The sequence below is a fragment of the Genypterus blacodes genome, unplaced genomic scaffold (assembly GCF_046128005.1).
Source record: "Genypterus blacodes isolate CSIRO-AG114 ecotype Tasmania unplaced genomic scaffold, CSIRO-AGI_Gbla_v1 ptg000085l_1, whole genome shotgun sequence".
Taxonomy (NCBI): domain Eukaryota; kingdom Metazoa; phylum Chordata; class Actinopteri; order Ophidiiformes; family Ophidiidae; genus Genypterus; species Genypterus blacodes.
In genome coordinates, this window is record NW_027466890.1 from 1,990,691 (window position 1) to 2,012,473 (window position 21,783).

General features: G+C 45.5%; 4 protein-coding genes and 1 long non-coding RNA gene across 7 annotated transcripts; 4 read left to right on the forward strand and 1 right to left on the reverse strand.

Moving 5' to 3' along the window:
* Positions 1-333: 333 nt before the first annotated feature.
* skor2 (SKI family transcriptional corepressor 2) lies at positions 334-9,734 on the forward strand. Its single transcript, XM_076158676.1, has 8 exons — positions 334-354; positions 2,083-4,059; positions 4,677-4,737; positions 5,507-5,584; positions 7,884-7,949; positions 8,067-8,165; positions 8,409-8,476; positions 9,678-9,734. The coding sequence occupies exons 1-8, from the start codon at positions 334-336 to the stop codon at positions 9,732-9,734; spliced, it is 2,427 nt and encodes an 808-aa protein (XP_076014791.1).
* Positions 9,735-12,105: 2,371 nt separating this feature from the next.
* On the forward strand, positions 12,106-13,617 carry ier3ip1 (immediate early response 3 interacting protein 1). 2 transcript variants are annotated; one of them, XM_076158667.1, is made up of 4 exons: positions 12,106-12,235; positions 12,735-12,836; positions 12,946-13,046; positions 13,085-13,617. In XM_076158667.1, the coding sequence occupies exons 1-3, from the start codon at positions 12,145-12,147 to the stop codon at positions 12,999-13,001; spliced, it is 249 nt and encodes an 82-aa protein (XP_076014782.1). In that variant the 5' UTR covers positions 12,106-12,144; the 3' UTR covers positions 13,002-13,046; positions 13,085-13,617. The 2 variants fall into 2 exon arrangements, with proteins under 2 accessions (XP_076014782.1, XP_076014781.1); XM_076158666.1 differs by lacking the exon at positions 13,085-13,617 and having other exon boundaries at positions 12,946-13,076.
* Positions 13,618-13,863: 246 nt separating this feature from the next.
* On the forward strand, positions 13,864-16,563 carry hdhd2 (haloacid dehalogenase-like hydrolase domain containing 2). Of its 2 annotated transcripts, XM_076158664.1 has the most exons (10): positions 13,867-13,920; positions 14,177-14,379; positions 14,712-14,821; positions 14,909-15,011; positions 15,116-15,221; positions 15,338-15,422; positions 15,554-15,719; positions 15,948-15,998; positions 16,077-16,140; positions 16,268-16,563. In XM_076158664.1, the coding sequence occupies exons 3-10, from the start codon at positions 14,721-14,723 to the stop codon at positions 16,396-16,398; spliced, it is 807 nt and encodes a 268-aa protein (XP_076014779.1). In that variant the 5' UTR covers positions 13,867-13,920; positions 14,177-14,379; positions 14,712-14,720; the 3' UTR covers positions 16,399-16,563. The 2 variants fall into 2 exon arrangements, with proteins under 2 accessions (XP_076014778.1, XP_076014779.1); XM_076158663.1 differs by lacking the exon at positions 14,177-14,379 and having other exon boundaries at positions 13,864-13,920.
* A 93-nt stretch (positions 16,564-16,656) lies between these two features.
* On the reverse strand, positions 16,657-21,171 carry katnal2 (katanin p60 subunit A-like 2). The gene is made up of 16 exons (XM_076158668.1): positions 20,882-21,171; positions 20,315-20,385; positions 19,962-20,128; positions 19,813-19,849; positions 19,640-19,745; positions 19,461-19,538; positions 19,312-19,377; positions 19,083-19,160; positions 18,673-18,771; positions 18,038-18,101; positions 17,809-17,927; positions 17,625-17,719; positions 17,432-17,542; positions 17,182-17,332; positions 16,973-17,075; positions 16,657-16,883 (listed from the first exon to the last, which is right to left on the reverse strand). The coding sequence occupies exons 1-16, from the start codon at positions 20,930-20,932 to the stop codon at positions 16,744-16,746; spliced, it is 1,536 nt and encodes a 511-aa protein (XP_076014783.1). The 5' UTR covers positions 20,933-21,171; the 3' UTR covers positions 16,657-16,743.
* On the forward strand, positions 18,748-19,622 carry LOC143007360 (uncharacterized). Its single transcript, XR_012964463.1, has 3 exons — positions 18,748-18,948; positions 19,104-19,205; positions 19,450-19,622. It is a non-coding gene; the product is annotated as an uncharacterized LOC143007360 (long non-coding RNA).
* Positions 21,172-21,783: the final 612 nt, after the last annotated feature.

A 21,783-nucleotide genomic window follows, 5' to 3' on the forward strand; every position in this document is an offset into this window, starting at 1 on the left:
AAACCGGCGCGAGCGTCGCAGTTTACTCACATCTCACTCGCTCAACCGAACCTTCGGGAAGTGGCGCGTGCCAGTGCTCATTACCGCCTTTTTCCCGGATATAATTCGGAGACGCGTGACAAAAATGAGGTTTTTCCAAACTATTTAGGATTAAGCGACTTCATTCTCTCACACACACGGGATGCTCGCGACGCTGTGACCGGTGGGTCTGGGATTACACTCGGAAGTAAGAAGAGGTAAGGAAGCTAACGGGTCGATATCGGCGATAGTTAGCTTAACAAAATGGCTAAAATGTGAGTAAAAAGACGAAAGTAACGAAGCGGTTAAGTTGACATGACCGCCGAGACGAGAACAGTGCGACTTTAACATGTTCAGTCTGTGTCAGGAGGCGGAATTCCACCGCATTTATAAACGTAGTTTTTAAATAGTTCAGGCGGGTAAGTTTATTGTTATTTACGACATAAATGAGCATAATACGGCCCAAGCCTTTTTGCCTGGCTTCATTTTAAAGGTTTAATTATGTGGAATGACTCGTTTGAGATTTGTGTGAGATTACACGCAGCCTGCTGTGTCTGTTAATTTTGCCTGATGACAAGACAAACAACCAAGCGCCACCATTTAATAAACAACATTTAATATTGTTAGAATAACAATACAGGCTGTTGACTTTATTTCTAAGCATTTTCTTTAACAATGAATTACAACAAATGTATTATTATTGTTCCTTAGATGCGTTCAAGTTCTTGCCCCGTGCTGGTTTAATGCAGGCCTGCGCTTTATTCAGCGGAGGGAAGTTTACTCCATTTCAAATTAAATAGCTCATTATTTTACTCTGTATTTCATAAACACAGCCTGAATTCTTTTTTATTGCTTTAATTGTTCTGATTGATTGATCCTCCGCTGATCCTCTCGCTATATTCTATAAATCATCGCATCTTAATACTTTCACTTTCTTATTACTTACTCATTTTTAATTTCACTGTAATCTAAAATATTTCGCGTTCATTTCAAATATTTCATTGCGCGTCTTGTCGTTTGGTTAGGTCATAAATTCGCGAAGAGAATATTGGAACTAAATAGTTGAGTTGTGAAGTAAAGAAGTGACATTTTTGTTGAATTACATTTTTCGCTGCTATTATTTCAAATCAATTTCACAGAAGCGAGTTTAATATCAGATTAACATTAAAACAATAACATATCATATGAAATACTATAGACCATGACAAAGATATATATATATAAACTCGCTTTACTGTTGATAATATTAATAATGATATGAGGACAAATGTATAATAATAAAAATAATTTCTGAACTGAAACTTAAATTTCAAACTTAAGAATCAGAATTTTACTTAAACTACGGGCAATTCTCAACGGAGAAATTATTGCGTTATTATTCAAGCATATGAATCATACTGTTTGTGCTTTGCTAAGTTGCCTCTTTGTCTTTTTTATTATTATTTTTTGTCATTGGGAGCTCGTTATTATTTATTTGAGTCGTTATTCAGCTCAAACTGATGTAGATCATTTCTTCTGGAGGCGTCTTCATCTATTTAGCTGTAACCTCAGTTATTGCAAATTAAAACTCCATAACTACTGTAAAAATGCAAATCTTCTATCAGGGAATCTAAATTGTTATGATCATGGTTATTACCGCTTATTATAGTGTGGAGAAAGTTTGGTCATTTGAGCTTCTCCTCCTAAAGCCCAAAAAAGTCCCATTTTGTATGAAAATAAATATTTTAAATTATATTTTCTCATTTTAATCATGTAAATATGTTGAGATTTTTCAAGCATTTTAAGAGAAAGTCTGAAACAAAACAATCTGCAGTGTTTGGTGCTTTTTTCTTAACTAAATGTGAACTACAAGCTCCATATTTACTGATGTGTTCGTGTTTGTGTTCAGACTTAAAGCAGATGTTTAGAATAAAGAACAAGGTTGTGGTCATATAGAAGAGAGAGAGAGAGAGTGTGTTATAGTTTTCAGAATTGACTTTCTTTCTTTTCCTCTCTCTCCCTCTCCCTCTCTCTCTCTTTCTGCTCATCCAGGCCGTTCTCCTGTGTTCCTCCATCTGAGAAAAGAGTCTTCTTCCGAGTCTGACTGACATCATGAGTAGCGCTGCAGGCCCATACCAGCAGGAGCCCCTGACTCCACCCAGACCCGCCCATCACCACTCGTCCTCCTCCTCCATGTCCTCCTCTGCTTCCCCCCCTTCCTCCTCACCCCTCAAGCCCAACCAGGTGGGCCAGGTCATCCTGTACGGCGTTCCCATCGTGTCACTGGTCATTGACCACAATGAGAGACTTTGCCTGGCCCAGATTTCCAACACGTTACTGAAGAACTACAGTTATAATGAGATCCATAACCGCCGGGTGGCGCTGGGCATCACGTGTGTGCAGTGCACTCCGGTTCAGCTGGAGATCCTCCGCCGGGCCGGAGCCATGCCCATCTCATCCCGCCGCTGCGGCATGATTACAAAGCGTGAAGCCGAGCGCCTCTGCAAGTCCTTCCTAGGTGAGAATGCGCCACCTAAACTGCCTGACAACTTCGCCTTTGACGTCACTCACGAATGTGCTTGGGGTTGCCGCGGTAACTTCATCCCGGCGCGCTACAACAGCTCCAGGGCCAAGTGCATCAAGTGCTCTTTCTGCAACATGTACTTCTCACCAAACAAGTTCATCTTTCATTCCCACCGCACTCCAGACGCCAAGTACACCCAGCCTGACGCCGCCAACTTCAACTCCTGGAGACGTCACCTCAAGCTCTCAGACAAAATCCCGGCTGATGAGATGGTTTATGCGTGGGAAGATGTCAAAGCGATGTTCAATGGGGGCAGCCGGAAGAGGGCGCTGCCCTCAGGGGGCCATTGTTCCTCAATGGGCTCCGTGAAGTCTCTCCCAGGTTCGGTGATGCCACACATGATGGGGCCCGACATGGGTGGGCAGAAGAGAAGCCGCTTTGAAGACGAAGACGATCTGGACGGGGATAGTTTGTCTCCACGTAAGACGCCACGTAGCTACCCTGTCATCCCTGTCCCAAGTAAAGGCTTTGGAATGTTGCAGAAGTTCCCTCCCACGTCGCTCTTCCCATCACCGTACTCCTTTCCAGCATTTGGTCTCTGCCAGCAGAAAAAAGACGACAGCGACGTGTCGGCCGGGCAGAAAGGCACAGGGCTGTCAGGTCTCCTGTGGCCCGGCCGGAAAGACACTTTCTATCCTCCTTTCTGTATGTTTTGGCCCCCGAGAGCAGCCGGAGGGATCCCTGTCCCCACCTATCTGCAGCCTCAGCCCGGCGCCCTCTCCTCCCTGACTGAGAACCCGTCCCTCCGACAGGCCTTCCTGGATCTCGCGGATCCCACAGAGCCTGGAGCCGTAGCTGCCAACAGTAATGGTGTTAGCACAACTATCGGGGGTGGTGGAGGAACCAACACAACTAGATCAGGGCTGTTTGACCCGGAGTGCCCGACGGTGACCTCTGACCTGCGCCCTGTGATGTCAGAGGGGTGGCTCAAACTGCTAGATACCCCGTCCCTCCAAACCAGAAAGCCAAGCTACGGCTCCGCCTTCCGCCCTGTCATCAAAGATGCTGAGAGCATCGCCAAACTCCACAGCAGTGGGGCCGGAGTTGCCGGGGCAACAGATGAGGACTTCGGGCCCGTGGTCTCTGGGTCAGAACGCCACCAGAGGCTATCGCCCAGCAGCAGCTGTAGTTACGGAAGTGAAAGCGGAGGAGAGGTGGAGGCGGAGGGAGCAGAGAGCGAAGAAGACGGGGAGGTGGACGTGGAGTCGTCTAAGCAGGACGAGGAAGAGGAGGAGGGGAGCTTCGCCAGCAGGCCGTCACAGACTCACACAAACCTGTACCTCCCCGCACTGAGCGACAGTGCCGGGGAGGAGCGGGGGAAGGAGAGGGGGGGCGTGTATCCCGGCACCTCCCCTCCCTCCTCCTCCTCCTCCGACCGCATCCAGCAGGAGTCCCCCAGCCTGCCCGCCTCCCCTCCCGCCAGCCTCCCTCTCTCCAGCTCCACGCCGCCGCACCGAGAGGACCCGGCTTACAAAAACGTAAATATTCCCTTAGGCCACTTTAGCTAATTATTATTTAAATGGCGCCGTAGTCAGGCGGGCGATGTGATCTGCATAAGCAGATTGATAGGCCGCTTGGTCCCTGCAGAAATTGGAAGAGTCGCCCCACTCTGATCCCGGCTAATAGGCCCGGGCACGGATTGTTTAATGGCCACGGTGTGTTTGTTCTCCCTCTGTCAGCGCCGCCTGTTAGGGCAACACTAATCTTTAACCTGTCGATTCTCACATTAACCAGAGAGAGAGAGAGAGGAAGAGGAGGAGGGAGAGATGCAGGCGTAGAGCATTTTAGACTGATTCTATGAAACACAACAATCAATTCCGCCTTCAGTATTTCTGAGAAATAATTGATTTTGTGTTAGTGATGTGAAAGAATTCTCACTAAAAAAGAGATTTGAAGATTTAGTGAAGCTTGGATAGAAATGGAAACATTTGCTTTATGAGTGTAATTTTAGGATGAATGTGTTCAGATGCCACACACACACACACACACACTCTTCTGTCTTAGACGCCTGATAATCTGCTTTGTTACAATTTTATGAACACACACAATATACATTCAACACACACTAAATGACTCCTATTCCGACTTGTTTCAGGTTCACAAAAACAGAGATGAAGGGTTACCGGCGTACGCAACCAAAGACTCCAGCATGAGCAGTGAGTGCAGATGTGTTTGACTCTCCTCTCTGCCTCTCCTCTCTGCCTCTGCTCTCTGACTCTCCTCTCAGGTCAACATGGATGAAAGCATGGACCTATCACTCATAAACACAAACAGCAGTGTTACTCACAACCAAAGAGTCGCTGTAACTCATCCAAACTGCAACACACAGTACTTTGCTGCAGCATTTCCCCTGAGACGTCAGAACTCTTTGCACACACACACACACACACGCTCGTTCCAGTGAGCGTTTCCACAAACACATTCTCTCCTCTCTTTTGTTTGATGTGATATTTGCACCTCTTCCATCTTTGCGTCTGTGTTGTAATATCTTTGTTTCATTAAACGTTCCGACACGTTGTTTCGTCAGATAGCATTTACTCCCATCTAATTTATACACTATCCGTTCCATCAGACGTCTGACTCAGTTATATTACACCATCTTTGTTTCATTTAGTGTCTGACTGAGTGGTTTTATAGCGTCTCTGTGTCCCTGTGAGGCTAATATTCCTGTGACGTTTCATTTGCTCCCCTCATCTCCCTGTCTGAACCTTCTGCCGGAGAAAATGTGTTCTGCTGTCACGCACACGCACACACACATACACACACACACAAACGAAATACAGAAATACAAACCATGCACACACTTAGTTATCTCCATGTGTCCGGATAACCAGCTCAACCAATGGGCCTTACTCTCTCTCTCTCTCTCTCTCTCTCTCTCTCTCTCTCTCTCTCTCTCTCTCTCTCCCTCTCTCTCTCTCTCAGATGAAAGCAAAGAGCAAAGTAGTTTCTTTGTAGCAGACAGTGAGACGTCGGCCCCAGACTACTGGAGGGACAATTCAGGTACAAATACTCACAATATGTGTTTGTTTGTTTGTGGTTCTGTTTGAGCGGTTAAAGTCCAGATGAAAACAAAAAGACAACAATAATGTGCTGAGCATAAATAATGAACGACATAATAATAGCTCCTGTGCTACAACAAAACTAATTATTAGGATGTAAAGCTGAATTTTGTGAATCGGTCTCTACTCGGTTTTACTCCAGAGTCACTTTTCACATTTAAATAGGGAGGTAGTTTTTGATAAAGTGTTTATATGGAACCCATGAAATAAAAACAGTAAAGTCTCACTTAGTTATAACATTTTAAAAGTAAAGGTCGGTGAAATGGAATCTTAAATACTAGGTGATTGTTCAGTAGATGAACCAGAATGAGTCAGCACACGATCACAGGAAATAAAAGATGACAACAAAACAGGAAACAGATCTGTATATTTGTTTACTGAGGCAGCTCAAGTTGTTCTACACCTCAGTCATTTAATACACAGCGTGGATGGATGTTTCATCTGCTTTCATTTAATCCTTTATTTGTTAGAAACTGTAAATGAGTCTGGGCTCTGGACAGGAATACAAATAACAAAGTTAAATAAAAAGACATTTATAAGAGAGAATAATCCTAAAGTGATGCTTAAAAAACAGCATGATAAAGGAAGTAAAGGACAATTAACACACACCAACCACAGCACACACACACGTGCACCTTTAATCTTTAGTTCTATATAAATCTGATTAAGCAGAATAAAACAAACACTCATTAATATAATTAATTGTCTTGTTGGAACAATGTAAACACTACAGTTTCATATTTCCCTTACAACCCAACCACAGAGTCGGGATGTTACAAGAAAGGACAAAACCTTTTGTGCCTCCTCCTCCTCCTCCTCTTCCTCTCAGACGGTGCATTTAAGGGACTCATAAACACACAGGCGGATGAAGCTGCGGTGCAGAGCTTTCTGCTGCCGCCGCCGCCGCTCTGACACGGCTCCTCTCTTTAGCGCCGTTGTCGCCGGCGCCGTTACTCTTGGGGGGGCCGTTATAGTTCAACAAGAAAACATCAGCTCAGAGACAAGCAGCCGCGCTAGCAATCTCCATCCTGGACCCATATCACCGCCGACATAATTGCCTTTTTTTTCTCCTCCTCAGCTCAAAAAAACCCTTTCCCGTTTGAAAAAGATCACAGCTTATTGCCTTTTTATATCTGTCAGGAAGACATTAAAAGTGCTTTATGACATCTGTGCCAACATTTATATCTACCCCCCCCCCCCCTTCTCCTCCCTCCCTCCCTAACGCACACACACACACCGTAATGATCCCCGCGCATAATGTATAATGTATTTCGAAAAATTACACGAAACAAATTAAATGAGACCACCTTTCCCCTGATTGCCAAACGTCTCCCTGGGCGGTGGGAAGCTCTACGTGATTAGAAGGCCTGATTCCTCTGAGTCCCCAACCCTCTCCCCCCCCGCTCCCCCTCCACTGTCTTTAAACTCTCCTTCTGTTTCTAGGGAGAAAAAATAATCTAATTTTCCATTTATGTAATGCAAACCGCCTTGGCTTTGACTATTCACGGTTAATTGACTGTCAAACGAGGTTGTTATCCTCGGGCACTGTCTGCAAATTTGCTTGTCAAATGAGACAGAGAGAGGAGGAGAGAGGAGAGGAGGGGCTCTCTCTCTCTCTCTCTCTCTCTCTCTCTCTCTTTCTCTCTCTCTCTCTCTCTCTCTCTCTCTCTCTCTCTCTCTCCCTCTCCCCCTCTCTCCCCCAATATCTCTCTATCTCTCTCTAAATGTGAGAAGGAAGCAAAGGGAAGCTTAAGGGGCCAGGACGTGAACTAACTGGAGGAGAGAGACAGATTATACATATTGAGTGTTGCTGAATTGCTTCATTTGAGGCCTTTAATGCCTCATTGTCACAATTCAGACACGGGGCTGTATAGACATCTGAGCACAGCACGTCACCAAGAAGAAGACCGAGCAGATATTTATAGCAACAAGTAGCTGTAAGGACGTGAAACACAATGTAACTATGATCAAACGTGATCATTCCATACCCTACAGTTTAATTAAACACTCTTATTTGTCAAACAAGTCACCATTCTAATCGAATTCAGCATTTTTAGAATACAAAAAACAATCTGAAATGACAAAAGACGAACAAATGCGGTAAAACATTTATACAGCGCTGGGTCACTTTATATAGCGATGTTACACTGACATCCAGAGGCCACAGAGGGCATTACAGGACAGGACAGAACTGGTATGAGATGGGAATGTGAGGTTAAACCGTCTCTCCATCTCTTTAGGTGATCAAAGCCAAGAAGCTTCCTCTCCTGTGCCGCTGAAGAAAGACGTGGAGAACATGGAGAAAGGTTTGAGTTTCATCTTTCCCCTGTAACAAACTGACGTTAGCTTTTATATTGCCGACCCCCTTTGTAAGATGTATTTTAACAGATTTCCCTCCTTTTATCTCCTTTGTGTTCCTGCAGAGGAGCTGCAGAAGGTTCTCCTGGAGCAGATTGACTTCAGGAGGAGGCTGGAGCAGGAGTTCCATGCTCTGAAGGGCACCTCCCCTTTCCCTGTCTTTCGTGAGTGCCTCTCGTCCCTCACCTTCATGTTTTACTCTGCTTCTTCCTTTTTTTAGACTCTCCTCTCTCTGAAGGACACATCCTCCTCCTCCTCCTCCTCCTCCTTCCAAGTCTTCATCCTTCTCTCTGTTCCTCTCCTTTCCTCTCTCATCTTGTTTTACCTATCAAACTTTCTGACTCCTCTGTCACCCGCTGCTTCATAAATAACTCTAATTCCGTTTCTTCTCTTTACACCAATTCCAGATAATTTCCAAGACCAGATGAAGCGAGAGCTCGCCTACAGAGAGGAGATGGTTCAGCAGTTACAGATGGTGAGACGAGGAGGAAGAAATGATTCCTCTAAATTCACATTTATCCAAAAAGCCTCCGAGCACCGTTTAGGAAACTGTGTTGGTAATGAATCCAAATGAAAACATAATTAGGCCTATTAATGGAGCCGATTTCACTAAAGATGGATTTCCAGATTGAGACAGAAGCTAGCAAATCAACAGATAGCAGTGAAACACGACAGCAGATTCATGTAAACATCCAGCAGTTAATGGAGTTCCTAATGAGACAGTGGGGCCGGACGCTGTGTGTGTGTGTGTGTGTGTGTGTGTGTGTGTGTGTGTGTGTGTGTGTGTGTGTGTGTGTGTGTGTGTGTGTGTGTGTGTGTGTGTGTGTGTGTGTGTGTGTGTGTGTGTGTGTGTGTGTGTGTGTGTGTGTGTGTGTGAGAGAGTGAGAGTGAGAGAGAGAGAGAGAGAGAGAGCAGATAGAAGAGACACAATCACACAGTTTGTCTTTCATGGGTGAGGAGTTCCTCTGCAGCCGTCTGAGTGGTCGGGTCCACATCAATCAGACGAGCAGCTGCACGCCGTGCTGACAGACGCCGTTTGTCTTTTCGCGACACCGTACACACACACACACACACACACACACCGAACTCATGTAACCACACAAACACGACTGCACAGCCACTCAAATACTTCTACAGGCACGAGAAGAGAAACACACACACACACACACATACACACACACGGGCCCAAATAAATCTAAAAGCTTTCAAAAAGTGAGGGATGTGACAGCAGCCAGCAGATGGATCTGTCTGAGATATAACAAAGAGTAATGACACTTTAATTTATCAGACATGCAGAGGAAACAAGGCTTTTTTATTCTGCATTCTGAAGTATTTTAGAAGTTTGGTTAGGAAAACATTTCATCCCTCAGAATCTTAGCCTCATGGGAATCTGCACACAGAGAACAAGTTTGAAATCATATGAAGAACAAACATCGAGGTAGAATGAAGTAATTTGATTGGTCTATAATTGAGGAGACGCTCGCCAGCATTCTATCATTGAAACAGAAGCCAGTCAAACATGAGTCATGCCTGTTGTTTCCCCTTGATTTGTGGTCGACCATCATTTGTGGCAAATTAAAAGAGGAAAAAGTGTAAAACTAAATGTGTTATCTCTGCATTCTGGAATTTCTTGCCCACGTCCTTCTCTGGCTGAATGTGACCTTTGTCTCTTTCAGATTCCCTACGCCAACATCATCAGAAAAGAGAAGATCAGCTCCCACCTCAACAAGTAGATGAATGGTGGGTGAGACTGACTGATGTCGTTCCAGCATTCTGTGTCCTCTTTACATTATAGACCAACAGTAGAGGACAGATGTTTGACTTCATCACTAATGTTGAGTCTTCTTGTTTGGTCCTCTCAGGCTCAGTCGCTGTGGAAGAAGCTGCCACAACATCCCAAGAAGACAAAAAAAGAAATTACATGAGAAATGAGAAGAAAAGTCTCTGGTGAAGGAATGTGAAACTGTAAATAGACTTAATTCCTCCATGAAGACACACGGATCAGACTGAAGGTCCTGGGATGAAGATCTGGGTTGTTTCTTCTTCTTCAGCCTCTGTTTTGGTACAAGCTGAGACCGAGCTACACATTAGAAGGCTGGTCAAACTTCCCTCCCCGTAATGAAAATTTTATTCCCAAACGTCTCCCTTCCCTCGGATCCACTTTACTCCACAGACTGAAAGAGACACAGCCCGCCAGCAGGGGGAGGCAGAGAGCAGCGCTGCAGTGAACTTATTGAAGCTTTACGGCACAGGACCAAAGTAACCACGGGCCCTGGAAGGACTCTGGAAAGGAAACCAGTGATGCAGCTGTAGACGAAGGGAGAGACTCACACACAGACAGAGGGACAGACAGACAGACTGCATGTCCACGATCGTCTCCACTGCTGCTGGTCCTAATGTACATAAAAAAGACAAACGTCACGCTGAGGCTGTGATTGTTTTTATTGTTGTTGTGGAAACACCAAACAGAGACTCAGAAGAGACTAAGACACAAACTCTTACTCACCGTCCACATTTCATCTGCATCACCTCATCATCCACCAGATCACTGAAGACACCGGGATGATTGATAAGATCTGAGCTTGTTCATGTAGACCACGACGAAAAAAAAAGGAAGAAGCCAGATGAAGAACAAACGTGAGGCAGAGTTGAATGAAGTATTTAAAGCAGAGTAGCAGTGGGTTGGGTTTGGGTTTTAAACCTAAAGGTGCAATAGTGTTGATATCAAACAGTATTACAGAGAAGTGGTTCAAAGGTCATACAGTAAAAACATCATTTACAGAATCTCAGCTTCTATACATTTAAGTTTTGCTGAGCAGTTCCACTCGTACAGCCGGAGTCCAAATTCTCTGCTCAAAGGCACAACGGAAGGCAATTGATTGGTCTTGAGGCAGCTGCAACTTCTGCCTCACAGATTCTCCCACTGTCAACAAAAGCGAAGATGATGATTAAATCTTCCAAAAAGATGAAAGGTCAGTTGTGTGTGTTTGTCCACATCAGGCTGAGCAGAGGTCAGTGTTTGTATATCTGCTTGTAAATGATCACATCAGACTGTATAAAATGACATAAGTGACATTCCTGAAGTTCACAGTCAATTTGCGTGTTTGTCCGTCTGTTTATTTAAGTACCAGGGCCAAAGAGCCCCATTGTGAAAATATAATTTATTATAATGTTCAAAGGAAAAGAAAGAAGAAGATCGTGAGGAGTCGCGTTTATGTCACAAAGATGGGAAAAGGAGAAATCGCCCAAACTGAAAAAACGGACAAAGTCGTCATTTAATGGGGAAAATGTTATCATTATAAACTGTTAATGCAAATGTATTTAAATATGTTCTTGTAGTTTCTCTACTATTTATGTGGATAAATTAAAAGTCTATACAATAATCTGAGAGTGGTTTCATGAGTTTAATTTAGTTTAATATGAGCAGATGTAACACAAATGTATCCTAACAATTACTGGTGATTTACATTTTTCTCACGGACATTTACAGCTTAATTATATTCATATCAGACATTAATTAGAGTTTATTTTTTATCTTCTATTACCACAAAGCCGTTATTTAATCATATTGTCATGTTGTATAGATAACAAAATAATAATCAGAGATTTTGATCAAATTAAACTTTCATTATTTTGTGATCTTAACATCAAAAGTAATCGTCGCCAAAAATAAAATTAACTATCAAAACAGTTTCTTCCTAATCTCTGAATTACTATTTCAAATCATAACCTGTTATCTCCACACCATCGGATCATTATTATATTGTTATTTTAAACTATAGAATATATTTCCAGGCCGCTTATATTCACACTTATTAAATAAAAAGTAACGTATCATCATCGTAATCATTACTTTACAAATAAGTAATAATTGAAAGAAGTAATAATCTGTCCGTTTTCTTCATGGATTAAAATAGAAGATAGTGATGTAATGTCCTACACTGGCCTGCAGGTGGCATTAACCATCAATGTTTCCTTTTGTTTCCGGGACGTCACCTACCTGCCTGCAGAGGCTCCTACGAAGGGTGAAATACTTTGGCCCTTACTTTGAAGTGAACATATTTACGTCCGTGCGCGACATCGGCTTGCTGTTTCCGGCAGCAGCGGGGAGTGGTAGAAAAAGAAGAAGAAGAAGTTGCCAGCATGGCGTTTACTCTGTATTCTCTCATCCAAACCGCTATCTTATGCACTAACGCCATCGCGGTGCTACACGAGGAGAGATTTCTTAGCAAGAGTGAGTTTGGGTCGCTTTGTTTAATGCACGAAACTCCGCGAAGTGTGAAGAAATATCGCGTTATCTCAAGCTAACGGCGGCGGCTAGTTGTGTTTGCAATACTGAGCTGTATGACAGAACACAGCATCGGAACATGTTTCATTATTATTGTAGGTATTATGGTAATAACATCAAAGTAACGATAACTTACCGTATCTAAGTCAAGATGCAGTGTTTGTCTTGTTTTTGTCCTCGGTCTTGTGTATTAATAATGTGTGTATTCTTTTTTAACGTGTTTCTATATATGACTAATAACTAAACTAAGATGCTTTAAAGCTCTCGCAGTGTTCAATTAGTTGGTTAGAGATTAAGTCATGTGATCTGTGATTATAACGTGTTTACATCTGTATTTGTGTTTTTAAAGTTGTAATTAATGTTAAAGAAGATGACTCATAGATGTTTAGAGTCATTGTGATGATGGAATTATCTCTCTCTATCTCTCTCTCTCTCTCTCTCTCAGTTGGTTGGGGCGTTGATCAGGGAGTTGGAGGTTTTGGCGATGATCCAGGGGTCAAAGCTCAGATCCTCAATCTCATCCGCTCAGTCCGGACCGTCATGAGAGGTCAGAAAGCATCTCTCTTCTCCTTTCCTTCCGTGTTTCCAAACATGTTGATGAAAAGCTCAGAAACGTATTAACTTACCTTTTGCTCTCCTGTTTGTTTACATTCCAGTGCCTTTGATAATCGTGAATTCTGCATGTATCGTCCTGCTGTTGCTGTTTGGTTGACGGTCGCCTCTAAGTTCATCCAGCAGGGAGCCAGAAGACCACACTCACACACACACACACACACACACACACACACACACACACACACACACACACACAGCACTACAATACATATGGACTGAACTCTGTCATTTTCCAAGGAGACTTTTAATGAAACTTTTTCACAAGAATCAACATGGACAGACCAGACGAGGCTCCTGAAGTCTTCAGCTGTTTGTCCAGTCAGTGTCCAATTTCGTCACTTTACGTCTTCATCTCACACTCCAGAGTCATGATGTCACTCTGGACGATCCTCATCGTTATGTTTGTGTTCGTCTGAGACACAGCGAAGTGATCGAATGTCAAATATCTGATCAGAGTATTAAAATGTGGAGGAACTTCATGTTCATGTTGAAATAATCCACATTAGGTCTTATGTTTATTTATGTTTTTACTCTTTTATTGTTACTACGGTTCCAGAGTTGCATTTCTATCTTGTGAATCCTATTTCACTCCAGCTAATTTTAACAGGATTTACACATTTTGCCTGAAGTAAGTGTCGCCATAATCTGTTATTGCTTGTAGTGTTATATGTCAATGTCTTTGTCATGATGAAATAAATGTCTGATTCATTTTAATGGAATTGTTTTTGTCTACTCTAATCACCTTCGTGATTTCTGGGTTTTGGGGTTTTTGATTACACATTGAATTTATCACGGGAATATCTTTTGCAAGTTGTTTTTGTTTTTCGCGGTGTATCTTTGTATCATATTCACTGAACACCAACTTGAAAGCCGAACCCAGAAATGTAGTTCAAAACAGGCGCAGTTGCAGTGTTTGATCTACAGAGGGAACTACTGAGTTTCCGCCCGGCAATCAAAATTCCCCCGAAGAAAAAAACACCAAACAGGAAGCGGGAGAGTCGCTGCAGCTGCTAAAGGTCAGCGTTTTTAATAAATGCATGAAGTTTTGTGGGTTGTTTGTTATTTGCATTGTCATAAATATATTTATTATTATTTTAATGATTGCACGCGTTTCGGGACAGAGTTTGGAATGGAGGGCTCAGCGGGAGCGCAGTGTTCCATGCGCTGATAGAATGTTGGGCTCGGGGCGGGGGGGCCGTGCCCGTTGCTCGGTTTAGTAATAATTCAGTCGTAAACCCACCGTTAAAGCATTCGAACTCTTTGGACGCGCAGAGTGGGAACATTCCGGCCCGTCGCTTCCCGTCCCCGGTGTCAGGTCGCTGTCAGTTCGCTGCATGTCGCACAGCGCTCCTTCCGCAGACACGGTAGAGCTTTACAACAGCGCTCCCTCGCGTCTGCCAGTCTGGCCAAGAGGTGAAAGAGCTGATTGATCCGAGACGTTCAGGGCGCGACGGAGACAGAAGCTTCAGGTGACCGTGAGTTCATTAAAGTGTTTGTCTTTGGAAACAATACATTTTTATTTTTCCAGCCATATTGATCGGAAACTGTAAAGAGAAAATTTAATTAAAATGTTCCTCAATATTTAGTCTGTAGTCTGTATAAATGATAACCTATTGTTGCAATGCCCCTCACAATCCGGACACGCTCTGAGCCCTCCATTCAACATGTACCACCTATAAAAGAGTGTGTTTGTGTGTTTAGACCAATGTGAATGATGATTATGAGCATGTCATGGTTAAGGAATGATGTTATGCGTCACGTGTTAGTCTGGGTTCAGCTCAGGTTCAAACTAGTCTTCCTCTTCCAGGCCTCCATCATGGCAGGCAGGCAAGCGCTGAAGGCCGTCCTCATCGACCTGAGCGGGACTCTGCACATCGAGGACGCGGCCATCCCCGGGGCGCAGGAAGCCCTGAACAGGTGGGATGCAGGCACACACACGGAGGACAGAGACGTTTGAATTCCAAACGGCGCCGTCCACAACTAATGGACGTCTCCTGTCCTCAGGCTGCGTCAGGCGTCTGTGGCTGTGAAGTTTGTGACCAACACCACCAAAGAGAGCAAGAGGATCCTGCTGGAGCGGCTGAGGCGCCTCAACTTTGACCTCCAGGTGTGTGTGTGGGTGTGCTGTTTCCTCTTGCCGACAATGTAAACTTATACAAGCCAGAAATTCAGTCTTATGTGGTTTCTTTCAAATGGATGTTCATGCTGCAGGAGAAGGAGATCTTCACCTCCCTGAGCGCAGCGAGGAGTCTGCTGGAGGAAAGGCAACACAGACCTCTGCTGCTGGTGGAGGACGACGCTCTGGAGGACTTTGACGGTGTGTGTGTTTGTGTGTGTCATGTTTAAAAGGGTGTAAAGATTTACAGAAATCTAAAATATGCTTCCATTTTCTGGTTTGTTCCTCCATGATGATCTTTGGCGGCTCTGCTGCAGGCATCAACACGTCCGACCCGAACGCCGTCCTGGTCGGTTTGGCTCCTGAGCACTTCAACTACCAAACACTCAACAAGGCCTTCAGGTTTAAACACCGCATGCTCATCTTCACATGGAGCAGTCGGCTGGTTTAGTTGCTGCTCTCAACTCAAGTGTGTGTGTGTGTGTGTGTGTGTGTGTGTGTGTGTGTGCAATTCGTCTGGTCTCTCTGCTCAGGATGATTCTGGACGGCGCTCCTCTCATCGCCGTCCATAAAGCTCGATACTACAAGCGTCCGGACGGCCTGGCTCTGGGCCCGGGGCCGTTTGTGACCGGGCTAGAGTTCGCCGCAGACTGCAAGGCCACTGTGGTGGGGAAGCCTGAGACCACCTTCTTCACACAGGTTAACACACACACACACACACACACACACACACACACACACACACACACACACACACACACACACACACACACACACACACACACACACACACACACACACACACACACACACACACACACACACACACACACACACACACACACACACACACACACACAATCATCAAACACGCTTCCTTTCGAAATAAAGTCTTTATTTCCTGTTACTGTGGTTTCATTCACGCAGGCTCTCTCAGATTTGGGATGCGGCCCTGATGAAGCCGTCATGATTGGAGATGTGAGTGTAATGGAACAGTGATGATGATGAAGAAGAAGAGTTTCTGTGATTCAGTTTGATGAGTTTCTGCCGTTTCAGGACGCCAGGGACGACGTGGGCGGGGCTCAGAACGCAGGAATGCTGGGTATTCTTGTCAGAACAGGTGAGTGAGGGAAACGTGTGACCTGCATGTTCCTGCACATCCTCCTCCTGCTTCTGTCTCACTCATCCTGCACAGAGGCAAGCATTCCCCAGCTAAACTCCGCCTCTTCTCCCTCTTCCTCTCCCAGGTAAATACAGACGGGGAGACGAGAGTAAGATCGATCCTCCTCCTCACCTGACGTGCGACAGCTTTCCTGACGCCGTGGAACACATCCTGAAGAACCTGCTGCAACCTACGAGCAAACAGTCTGCGGTTTGATTCCCTCACAGAGGAGACGAGGCGGCTCACTGGAAACACCGAGACTTTGACTTTGACATTCAGTGACAGAATGACAGAAATCAACTTCATCATACATCAGAAGTATCAAAGAAAGACTTCAGAATGTTTAAAGTCTTAAATAAAGATGCACTTTGTCACATATGAGCTTATTGTTTACAATGAGATCCGCTTAAGATTAAGACAAAGGTTCTGTTGTTTCCTCTTCAGGGTCTGTGTTTAGATTCCAGGTCCAAAGTTTCACTTTAGAGTGGTGGAGTTCCTTTGGCAGATGTGTGTGTGTGTGTGTGTGTGTGTGAAACCCGTGGTCACGGTCCCTGGCGGGTGTCAGACGGAGGCGTACTCTTTCTCCCAGGCCGCGTATCTGTTCATTAGGTTGCGGGCCGACGGTTTGGTGTGTGTGATCACATCCAGGAAGTCTTCTGTCGTCACGGCGTCCAGGCTGATGTTGGGAAGCTCGGAGTTCTCTGTGAAGAGGAAGGAAACAAAAACACAGACGGGAAGTTTGCTGTGTGTGTGTGTGTGTTGCTCTGTGTGTGTGTGTGTGTGTGTGTACCATCTTGGGGTGTTTCGAAAGCATTGAAGATCTTGCGGGCTGGTCTCATGGCGGCTTCCTTACAAACCAGTCGGATATCAGAGCCAGAGTAACCTTCAGTTTCCTAACACACACACACACACACACACACACACAGAGGAACACAAAGCATATAGTGTCAGATGATAAGATGAGTTGTGACATTTGTGGATGTGTGGTCTGTATGAAACCTTTGCCAGAGTGTCGTAGTCCAGCTCGGCGAGGAGCTCTGCGTCGCCGGGGGGAAGCCAGTGAGCGATCATGGCGCGGCGAGCGGGCGAGCAGGGGAGACCAACCAGGACCCGCTTCTCTAACCGCCTCAGCATCGCTCGGTCCAACTCCCTGAGACACAAACAAGGAGGAGACGGACAGAAGCACCCATGTGACGCCATCGGAGACGTTTAAACCTCTGTGTGTGTGTGGTGTGTGTGTGTGTGTTACCATGGCAGATTGGAGGCAGCCAGGACAAACACCAGGTCGTTTGATTCCGCCAGCCCATCCATCTGAACCAGCAGCTCCGACTTCATCCGTCGACTCGCCTCGTGATCTCCTCTGGGAAAAGAAACACAAGTATTTAACCAACACACACACACACAGTTCACACATATTTACCGAGAGCAGAGACGCTCCTCACCCTGCGCCGCCTGCTCCCCTCTGGCCCATCACCCAGTCAACCTCATCCAGAAAGACGGTGGACGGGGCGTGATACCTGACCAGCTCAAATAGGACCTGAGGACACACACACACACACACACACACACACACACCTGAGTCCATGTGGCCCTTAGTGTCGGTGTGCTGGGTGAGGAGAGACTCACCCTGACCAGCTTCTCTGAGTCTCCTCTCCACTTGCTCACGATGCTGGAGGCTGAGATGTTGAAGAAGGTGGTCTTGCACTCCGTGGCCACAGCTTTGGCCAGCAGCGTCTTACCGGTGCCTGTGTGTGTGTGTGTGTGTGTGAAACCTTACTAGCATCACAAAGTCCAGCTCATTGTTCATGTGTCTGTCATATAGTGCAGGTTGGGACGGATTTGGGCGTGGTCTTACCTGGGGGGCCGTAGAGCAGCAGACCCTTCCATGGAGACCGGATGCCTTTGAACACCTCAGGGCACTGGGGGGGAGAGGAGAGAGAGAGAAGAGAGAGAGAGAGAGAGAGAGAGAGAGAGAGAGAGAGAGAGAGAGAGAGAGAGAGAGAGAGAGAGAGAGAGAGAGAGAGAGAGAGAGAGAGAGAGAGAGAGAGAGAGAGAGAGAGAGAGAGAGAGAGAGAGAGAGAGAGAGAGAGAGAGAGAGAGAGAGAGAGAGAGAGAGAGAGACTCTTTGTTATTCACTCAAACAGAGCAGCAGGATGCAGGTAGAGCCATCAGTCTTCATCTCCGTCTCTAAATGTCAGTAGGATGCAGACGGCCTGATGCGTTGTCACCATATCCATGACAGAGGTGGAGATGATGATGATGATGATGATGGAGACCTGCGCAGGCCGTTGTGTGTGTCTGAGCTTGTGATGTTTCTATCCATCTGTGTGTGTTCCCCTCATTATCCCAGATATGGATTTCACGTCAGCCTAACAGAGGGGTCTGACCCTGCCGCCCTCCGTCCCTTTAAGCCCTTTAAAGGAGATGCATTCAGAATCGAAGACAGGCGAGCATTGTGAAATACCAGCGAGCTCGGACCGGACGACCGACCTTAATGGGATAGACAACGGCCTCTTTGACTAATCGCTTGGCATCTTCCAGGCCGATGATGTCCTCCCACCGTACGTTAGGGCTGTGCAGATAGATGTCCTTTAGGGAGGGAACACACACACACACACACACACACACACACACAGAGTTTGTGTAAATAGGTGTCCTTTAGAATGAAACCACACATAAGGGAAATGGATTGAACCTGGGCCTTCATTAATACAGAGGATCGATTCCATCAAAGCAAAGCTCTTCACTGCCCTCCAGTGGACAAAGGTAAGTATCACAATGAGCCCAGGACACAATATTGGACTGTAGACAAAATATAGCGAAATATTTGCCCTTAATGCTTGCAGTGTGTGTGTGTGTGTGTGTGTGTGTGTGTGCGTGCGTGCGTGCGTGCACGTTACCTTGCTGATGATCGCTGCCAGTTCCCTCATTTCGTCGTTGAAGCCTGGAAAGCCGCTGAGAGGCTTCAACAGCCGTTCCTACAGCACAGATTGCCATCATCATCATCATCATCATCACATAAAGTAAGAGCACTTTCATCGTTGTCATGGCAGCAGTGGTTGTATCTCTGATTGTTCCGTCAATTACACACATATATTTTTGTGATTTAAGAGTTGGTCAGAGATTTACCTCATAGTCTGAGTCGACGCCGCCGGCTTTGTTGGAGTCGGGGATCGGAGCTCTGCAGTCTGACGGCTGCACAGGAGACAGATAACACACAAGTCACACACAGAAACACACACACACACAATGTTATCTTCCTTTTAGTTTCCTCGTACCTTCCTGCTGATGCCTCCGACGGCTGAAACCTTGAGGCCAAAGTCTGCCGTCTCAGGAGGAACAGACGAGTTGTTCTCCTGCAGAACAAAGGAAAGGAACAACGGCGGCTCAGTGACAATCTACTCGCTTTAAGCTCAGTATAAAGACTCGATGTATTCCATGTTTAAACAGAACGCACGCCAGCAGATTTCACCTCCCTCCCCGGCGCCTTGGCTTCGGCCTTCTTGGTGGCGCTTGCAGACGGCCTGATCTTAGGAAGAGGCTTCACTGCTGAGCAGGGGGTCCTGAAGGATACAAACACACAAGATTACAATATAGAACTGATATAACAATGGAAACGTGACTCCTCACCTCTTTCTTCCACCACTTCTCCCATCTCTGCTTTCACCTAGGAAACAAAGGAGAAACAGAAACGTAACTGGAACGCTGCAAACCCAACTGAGCCCACTGACGGCCATCGGGAAGATCATCACGTGTCGTCATGACGTCAGACTGCATACCAGGTTCTGCATTTCTCCTGATGAGTTTGGGAAACCTCCCAAACTTGATGTGGTGGTAGCTCTCGTACTCCATCAGCACCATCTCCAGGTCGATGTTATCGCAGACCTCAAACTTCCTCACGCCGCCATTCGTTTCCTGGTCCAAGGCCTGAGCTGCGGCCACATATCTGGAGGAGGAACACACACATGAACACGTGTTGCATCCATGTAACAGCAGCCACACACACACACACACACACACACACACACACACACACACACACACACACACACACACACACACACACACACACACACACACACACACACACACACACACACACACACACACACACACACACACACACACTAACCCTTGCCCCAGTAGGTGGTGGTAGATGAGGATGAGGAGACTCTTCTTCCTCATCTCCACCCTCAGCTGATCCTGTTAAGAGAACAAGCAGCAGCAGCTCGATTTGAATATTTATAGATTAATAATAACAAAGTAATAATTACAGGAGTATTTACAAAATGTTAGTTCATTTAGAGTCAGATACTCTAGAACTCTGTCCAGTGTTACTTTGGAGAGACTTAGAGCGAGAGAGAGAGACGAGCGGCCAGTAGGTGGCGACAAAGCGGCACCTGCCTTGTCACCAAGGCAACCGGTGGACGCCGACTCTGATGCTCTTTAGCTACATATTATTTCAGTTTAGCCCGATTAGCGCAATAGCTGAAGTTAAAATATAAACATGAATATAAAAGGTCTGCCGTGTTAAATATGTTTATATAAGACGTCTAAACTATTATGTCTGTCTCTGGACACTTGTGATATACTTGTTATACTTTGTCCTGCGCACTTACGTCACTCGGAGCAACAGTTGTATCTCTCTTGTTAGCATTATTTAAAACTACAAAACGCAGATAAGTGTCGTTATACTCACAGCTTCCCGGACCTGATTGGCTATTTTCATGGACTGATATGAAAGCTCCATCCCGTCTCTGAGCGGCTAAAGTTACAATATATAGCTATATAGCGCCGCTAATGGCGTCAAGCGGCTAACTTGAACACAAGCTAACCGGAAATACGTCATAGCTCAGAGGGATTCACCAGCAGATCGAATCTCTCATCGATTGAACTGCGAATGAAGGAAGAGAAGGATTTGATCAACATACCGACTGAAGCTTCAACCACCAACCTCTTTCAAAACAAATCATATATTTTCAAACTACAAACACCTGAAACTGTAAAGTCAACATTTATGATATCGTCTGTTAAAATACATATAAAATATAACTGTAGGCTTGTGTTGAATATTGCTGCAATTGTAGTTTTATTACTGCTAAATGTATCAAGATGATTTGTGAAGGAAGCACAAAGACAATTAGTCCCATAATGAAGTCGTGGATGATGTCACAGTTGCTCGTCTGTCTGTCTGTCTGTCTGCTTGCCTGCCTGCCTGCCTGCCTGCCTGCCTGCCTGCCTGCCTGCCTGTCTGTCTCTCTGTGTCTGTGTTCCCTCATTATACCAGATATGGATTTCCTGTCTGCCTATCAGAGGGGTCTGACCCCGCCCGCCCGCCCTCCGTCCCTTTAAGCCCTTTAAAGGAGATGCATTCAGAATGGCGAAATACCAGCGAGTTCGGCCGGGACAGACGATGGCCTCTTTGACTAATCGCATGGCATCTTCCAGGCCAATGATGTCCTCCCATCGTAAGCTGTGCAAATAGATGTCACACACACACACACACACACACACACACACACACACACACACACACACACACACAGAGAGGTGAAGTTTGGGCTTGCGTAAACAGGTGTCCTTTAGAATGAAACCACACTT